Source organism: Drosophila biarmipes, chromosome X (assembly GCF_025231255.1).
Source record: "Drosophila biarmipes strain raj3 chromosome X, RU_DBia_V1.1, whole genome shotgun sequence".
NCBI lineage: Eukaryota > Metazoa > Arthropoda > Insecta > Diptera > Drosophilidae > Drosophila > Drosophila biarmipes.
Genome location: NC_066611.1, coordinates 18,784,468 through 18,791,385, shown reverse-complemented (window position 1 = coordinate 18,791,385; position 6,918 = coordinate 18,784,468). Strand labels below are relative to the sequence as shown.

The window sequence follows — 6,918 nt, the reverse complement described above, 5'->3', positions numbered from 1 at the left end:
TTTCTTTGCGGCTGACTTCTGGCTTGGCCAAAAACTTTTCCAATTACCCAACGAACGCAATTGGCTGGGATCACCTGATCTCAGGTGTTGGACCTCCGCTGGAATCAAGTATTTCATGTTCAAGTCCCGTCTCGGGTTTCAAGTCTCAAGTCCCAAGTCCAATTACGCATTAAACGCAGACGCAATGCAAAGGAAGAAACGTGAAATAGTTTGTCAACCTTTCGGTGGATAGCTGGGTAGTTAATAGCTCTATGAGTGCTCTTGAGATAGGTGGTGTTTTCTATACATTTCAATTGAGTATTTGTTGTTGTTCGACAAACCTTTTTTAACTTTAATCTATTTTTATTACTCCTTTAATAGATCCTCAACGACTATTCTCCGGAAATATCCATAAATCTTTTAATTGATATTTTGATTATATTCACTTTATCATATTTACTCATAACACTTATACACATTTTTTTTGGGGCTTTCACTTATGTTTTTCTGACAGCCTTTGGGAACTAATTAATCTTGAATTTAAAGGGTTATTTACCATCTTATTAGAGAACGTCTTCATTTGATATATTGAATGTATTCATTTTATCTTATGTACTCATATCACTTTTACATGCATATTTCAAATGGGCTTTTGTTATTCTGTTTCAAAAACCTTTTGAGAACTAATATATCTTTGATGTCACACTTTTAAAGTCGTTGTACCGATTCATTAGGAAGTATCTTGTACTAACGTCAGTTGATATAATGATTATATCCATTTTATCACATTTACTTCCACGGTTTTCTTGAGGACTCACTATGCTATTTCCGACGAAACCAGGTCTTCAAGAATAGCTTTTCAAATGCAAGCTGCAAAGTGGGCTATAGCATTTCCAATCAATCTCGGCCCCTGACAACTTTATGCAATCGAAAGTGTTCCAAGAGGCGGATCAACCTGATCGCAGGCTTTCCACTGGACATTGGACATTGCTTTCTGTGTGCGAATGAATGGATTTGGATTATTGCGACATTTCGATGCCAGGTGCCTGTCGTCGTGCCGCCACAACTACAAACCGCCAGTGTTATTACTGTGGTAATTGTTTTGGGCCATGCATATGGGAGCGAGTTCTGCCAGTTGGCCGGATCAGGTCACTCCACTCTCGAGCGAACTCCACTCCAATCGAACCGAGTCCAATCCAATCCAAGCCGAGATCACCTCTCTTTGGCGGCACAGACACACACAGTCCACTCCCAGCTTTTTGCTGGCGAAAATTGATCATAAAAAGCATTCGTTTGGTTTCATTTAGGCAGTCGCCCGCCTTGCAGTTGCCCGTTTGCATTCGCAGTTGTCAGGTTTTTGCGAGTGCACATCGTGGAGTATGCCTTCTGCATGTTTGCTTTATGGCGCTTTTTCCACACACACACTTCTCCCCGGGAGTCCCCCCATATAGCCGCGAATCCGAGCCTCAGTCCGAATCCGAATCCGAATCGGAGCTCCGAGCTCCCAGCTCCCATGGCTCCCAGCTCTTGGACGCCAACGTTGGCGGCGCTTGATCAGTTGCGGTTTTTACTTTCATCGGTTCGGTTGTCGTCGTGGTCTAGCCCAAAACCAAAACCAAAGACCAAAATAGAAAAAACAGTCTCGCACAAAACTCTAAAGACCTGTCCAGAAGGAAAAAACACACATTTCGGTTGGCTTCTCTTTGCATTGGCTTGGTTTTGCTTGGATTGGCTTGGCTTGGCTTGCCTTGGATTGTCTTGCACATATGTTTGTCCATCCAATTGCCACTTGGATTTTGTGATTTTTGTTGTTTGTTTGTTTGTGGGGAAACAATTGAATTGCACAGAGCCGCCCACCGAAAAAAGAGTGTGTCTGCGTGCGGCGAGGGAGGGGCCCAGGCGACCCTTACCTTTCACTTTCTGCACGAAGTGCACATTCTAGTGGACATACTTCTCCCAAATCTGGGTGCCCAAGTGGGAGAACTCTCCCTAGGAGTGTGCAATAGTTAAACAAGCGAGAGCAAATTGCATAATTTGGTGCCAAGAGCCAGTGGGCAGTGGCGATGATCATCGGCACTCCATCTTGGCGAATTGATACGCGGAAGTTATATAAGCAATGATACCAATAACCTCCCGACGCGTCGACGCTTTTCCAGCTTGGCCACGACCACGACTGCTGGTGGTCACAACACGTTTAACAAGTTTTTCTCTTTCGGTTTTTGAGTTTTCAGGAAATTTTGCAATTTTCCCCTAGCTGCCAGCTTTTTCCTTGCACACAGCCTGCATAGAAACAAATCAAAGCCGAAATCGCCTCGTAAACAAGTGGGATACAACGCCAGACCAAGATTAGCCAAGTCCAAAGCTCCTTCAAGTCTCCCAAACTCGATTTCAAAACCCTTGAAGCCCTTATCACGATGCACCAGCTTCCCTTCTAGCCAGCACGCCCATGAGCCAGGTGGCCCAGCACCCGAGATTGCGACAATGACAGCGGAGGAGCACAAGGAACTAGTCAACTGTGCGCACCACTGCGTCCCGCGGGAAAACCAGCAGAACACCTAAGACGATGCTGGCCAGCGATTAGCCGAGCATTGCACCAGAGATTCCGAACACAGGTCCACAATCAGCGACCACCAGACTCCGCGAGTCCCAGTGAACAGTGGCCAGGTGGAGCGCAGTGGGCAGTCAGGAAGAGCAGCATCCACTGGCGAATATGCCAAGCCCAAGAACTGCCTTAGTGGCGCTTCTACTGCTCGTCTCCAGTTGCCGCGGCAGCGCCTCGAATGGGAATGGGACACAAAAACAGCAGGCGGAGGCCCTGACGGGACATCGGTTTTCGAGCAACATCACCATCCTGCACGAAGTGGTTGAGGAGTCCGAGACCGAGACCGAAGCACCCCTGATTTTGAACACGCACGAGATTCTGCCGCTCAAGCCGCTGAAAAAGAAGGCCTATCTGCCGCTGGAGAAGATCCTGCCGAGCATTGAGTACGTGAAGCCGCCGCATCCGCTCAAGGACTATGAACTGCACCCGGTGACCTTTGACTTCAACCTGGGCGACCTGGAGGACCTGGAGCACGAGGTGATCAAGAAGGGTGACCTCAGCAGCCAGGAGCAGCATGTCCTGGCCTCGGACACCAGCTACAGTCCCTCCAATCCCGACGAGAACGACACCGTGGACGTGGAGCTGTCCACCGAGCCCACAACGGCCACCTTGCCGGGCACAACCACCACGACCACGACGGCTGGAACCCCGGTGACCACCACCACCACCACCTCCGGCACCCACATCCTGAAGATCCTGCGCAGCAAGCCGCAGATGGCTGGGCCCAAGCTGGGACGCGACCTGCTCAAGCAGAGTGGCGACGATGAGCTGCAGGTGAAGACCCTGGGCAGCACCATCAACAGCATCAATCGCTACCTGGGGGCCAATGCCAATGGCTCGGGCAACGGCAGCATGGCCGAGAGCCTCTACGGCCAGGCCAACTACTTCCAGCTGGTGGCCAACCTCTACGACCACTTCTACTGGCAGATATCCGAGATCCGGACGAGTGTGCGCACGGGCTGTGGCCTAGAGATGCAGGCCTATCTGACGGCCTTGCACTCGAGCTACGAGTGGGCGCAGAAGGGTGAGTCCTAGTCTCTCAGCGGGCTTAGTCCATGATCTTGAGCCTTCCCTCCTTGCAGCTTATGACTCCTCTGGACGCTATCGGGGCCAGCTGCTCTTTGGCAACGACAAGTGGCTGGGCCAGCTGTCCTTTTGCTATGAGCTCAATCGCCAGAGTTCCAGTGGGGAAAGGAAGCACTTCGACATGGAGTTCTATGTGGCGGATGTGGCTCTTCACCTGCCCCGGCTGAATCGATCGGTTCGTTTGAGACTGGGCGTTATGACACGCACCTGGAGAATCTGCCAAGCTCCTGGCTAATCCTGCTCCTCCTTCCCCTTCAGATGCTGTTGAGCCTGGGCGAGTGCCTGCCCAAGTCCTGCTCCGCCCACGATGTCCAGGCCATCTTGTCCCTGGACCCATACGCTCGCATGCTCACCGTCCTGGGGGCACACAATACCTCGGTGCAGCAACCTCCGCTCCAGGTTCTGCACGTCCGCACTGTGCCCGGTCTCTACAGCCACTGGCGACAGCTCAAGTTCCAGGTCTTCATGTAGGTGCTCATCATAGTAAATCCCTGTACTCAATCCTAGCTTATCTCGTCCTGCAGAAGCTTTATGCTCACACTGTTCCTGGTGATCCTGGTGGCCTCCTACTACCAGCTGAAGATCGACGAGCGCCGCTTGGTGGTGGCCCCGATTGCGGCCATCAGTGGCAAATGCGATGGAACCTCGGCGAAGAACGGCGGCTTCTATGCCAAGCCCTTCGAGCTCTTTCAAATGCGTCCCTTGGGCAGCGCCAGTCCTGCAACGGATGGTCCCGAAACGGATGTCAATGGGAACAGACAGCGGTCGGGGACGGACTCCACCGACATGGCAGACGGTGTGAACGGGGTAGCTGGTGACCCCAACACCTCCGCGGCGATGGGTTCGATGGCGGCCAAGTCGGAAATGACCGACTACCAGGTGGAAACCGGCAGCTGTGCCGGAGCCACGGGCACCTACGAGGCAGAGCAGCCCATAGGTGAGTGCAGTTCACAGCCCATTTGCAGTCCTAACCAGCCCATCTCCTCCAGCCCTGCACCAGCAAATACTCCTGTGCTTCGCCCTGCAAACCAATGCCAAGGCCATCCTGAACATTGACAAGACCAAGGAGGTAAGTCTAGAGGTAAAGTATCCACAAAGTTCGATTCATCTGCTACTGCTGGTCTCCCTTAATAGACCCACACCTCCTGTCTGCACGGACTGCGGGTCTTCTCTGTGCTGTGGACCATGATGGTGCACACCTATCTGCAGATGTTCGCCATTGGCGAAAACAAGGTAGGTACTTGGCATGATATGTAAAAACGTGGATAATAACCCAGCGAATCTGGCAGTTCGAGAGGGTCATCACGGAGCGCTCCTTCTGGTATCAGGTGATTGGCAACGCCACCTTCTCGGTGGACTCGTTCTTCTTCATCAGCGGCCTGCTGGTGACCCTGCTCTACCTCAAGCAGGACCGCAAGCACCCCGCCGAGCCCTGCCTCTTCGTCAAGCGCAGCTGCTCGGAGACCCTGATGATGCTGCTCTATCGCTATCTGCGCCTCACCCCAGTGTACCTCTTCGTGGTCATCTTCAACGACTTTGCCGTAAGGTGAGGTGTACTTGGTGTGGCCCACTGCAGCGTTCTTAGATGTACCTTCCTTGCAGACAAGGCCTGGAGACCTCCGTGTTTCAGCCGGCCAAGATCGAGCACAACACCTGCCGCGTCTACTGGTGGCGCAATATCCTGTACATAAACAACTACTTCCCCCAGAATGAGATGTGCATGATGTGGAGCTGGTATATGGCCAACGAAATGCAGTTCTATGTGATGGCTGCCCTGCTCTTGGCCCTGGCCAGAAAGTGGGTAAAGAGGAGTCTATCTTGCGCATCCTTTATTCATGATACATTTCCTCTTCAGGTACTTCAGGGCCGTGGCTGTCACCCTAATCGTGTTTCTGCTCAGCTCGTGGAGCATCTCTGGCATTATCTCCCTGCAGCACCAGTACACCCACAAGGTGGCCCTGCCCTTCGAGTCCTTCGACTTCCTCTACGACAAGCCCTGGCAGCGGGTGGGCTCTTACATAGTGGGTGAGTAAAGTCCCAAACCCAGTTAACTTTCGCGGACTTATAAACACAAGAGCTTTAAAATCATAAGCTTTTCAAAAAGAGACTTTCTTGGGAAAGTAGAACAAATCAAGGTTCTTTAAGGTCTTATATAGTAGGTGAGCAAGCCAATAAATCTTACGGAAATCTTGTAAAAACAAGGGCATTCAAATCATAACCTCTTTGAAAGGTACAGTTTTAAGAAAGTAAAATATATCAGAAATTGAAATAGGTATAGTATATTATTATTATTTTAAAAATAAGAGGAATCAACGAAATCAATCAAAGCTAGAGTATCCAAATTTGTACCAAATATGCCTAATATATTGGATCCATCCTAAGTAACCCTATAAGTAACTCAGGGAAATATCAACAAAATATTTTTAAAACTAGTTTGACCTACAAGAATTATTTGAAACTTTTGAAAACCAATTAACCCAGAAATGACAAATCAAAACATGATATATAATTACAAAAACTAACTAACTAACTAACTAACTCACCTGACATAATCCCTCGTCTGTGTTCCAGGAATGTGTGCCGGCTACGTGTTGTACAAGGTGAAGACTCCGCCGCTAGTCTCCAGACGCTTGAACCTGTCCCTTTGGGCCGGCAGCCTGTTCGTGCTCCTCGTCGTGGTCTTCGGCGTCTGGGAGGGCCAGCTGAGCACCGTCAGCAGCGCCTTCTACGTGGGCGTGGCCCACACCGCCTTCGGGTGCGGCCTGGTCTGGATCGTGCTCTCCTGCTGCTGGGGCCTGGCGCCCACCGTGAACGCTATCCTGTCGTACCGCGTCCTGTGGCCCCTGTCGCGCCTCACGTACTGCGCCTACCTGATCCACCCCATCATCATGTTCATCTGCTCCTCGCACATGAGCGGCACCGTCCACCTGAGCAATCCCCTCATCCTGACCCTGTTCCTGGGCAACGCCGTCGTGTCCTTCGGCTCGGCCTTCGTCATATCCGCCTTCTTCGAGGCGCCCGTCATCCGAATACTCAAGATCTGCTTCAAGAAGTAATCGTTGGTTCCGTTGGCTATCTAGTTGGGTGGCCGATTTCGTTGATTGTTGGTCGAGCCACCCGCTCAAATTTGGAGTCCGGTTGACTCCTCTCCACTTTTATTTTTTTTGTCCCGTGCCTGCAACGAAATAGGGCACATCACGATGTCAGCTAATGTTTATAAATATCTATAGGCCTAAATATGTTATGTGTTT

At 50.8% G+C, this 6,918-nt stretch overlaps 1 protein-coding gene across 7 annotated transcripts; it reads left to right on the top strand.

Moving 5' to 3' along the window:
- The first annotated feature begins 1,338 nt into the window (after positions 1-1,338).
- On the top strand, positions 1,339-6,723 carry LOC108023763 (uncharacterized). 7 transcript variants are annotated; one of them, XM_050886643.1, is made up of 11 exons: positions 1,339-1,356; positions 2,204-3,605; positions 3,664-3,842; positions 3,926-4,134; positions 4,192-4,604; positions 4,657-4,748; positions 4,802-4,900; positions 4,957-5,213; positions 5,270-5,464; positions 5,523-5,692; positions 6,239-6,723. In XM_050886643.1, exons 2-11 carry the CDS (start codon positions 2,690-2,692, stop codon positions 6,721-6,723), a joined length of 3,015 nt encoding a protein of 1,004 aa, XP_050742600.1. In that variant the 5' UTR covers positions 1,339-1,356; positions 2,204-2,689. The 7 variants fall into 7 exon arrangements, with proteins under 7 accessions (XP_050742600.1, XP_050742602.1, XP_043949108.1 ...); XM_050886645.1 differs by lacking the exon at positions 1,339-1,356 and adding an exon at positions 1,423-1,558 and having other exon boundaries at positions 2,211-3,605; XM_044093173.2 differs by lacking the exon at positions 1,339-1,356 and adding an exon at positions 1,423-1,670 and having other exon boundaries at positions 2,403-3,605.
- The last annotated feature ends 195 nt before the right edge of the window (positions 6,724-6,918 follow it).

Excerpts from the sequence above, each read along its gene's own strand:
- LOC108023763 (XM_050886643.1), top strand. The coding sequence starts at position 2,690 with ATGCCAAGCCCAAGAACTGCCTTAGTGGCGCTTCTACTGCTCGTCTCC. Across the intron at positions 3,843-3,925 it reads TGCCCCGGCTGAATCGATCG|ATGCTGTTGAGCCTGGGCGA; the intron begins GTTCGTTTGAGA and ends CTTCCCCTTCAG. Across the intron at positions 5,465-5,522 it reads CTCTTGGCCCTGGCCAGAAA|GTACTTCAGGGCCGTGGCTG; the intron begins GTGGGTAAAGAG and ends TTTCCTCTTCAG.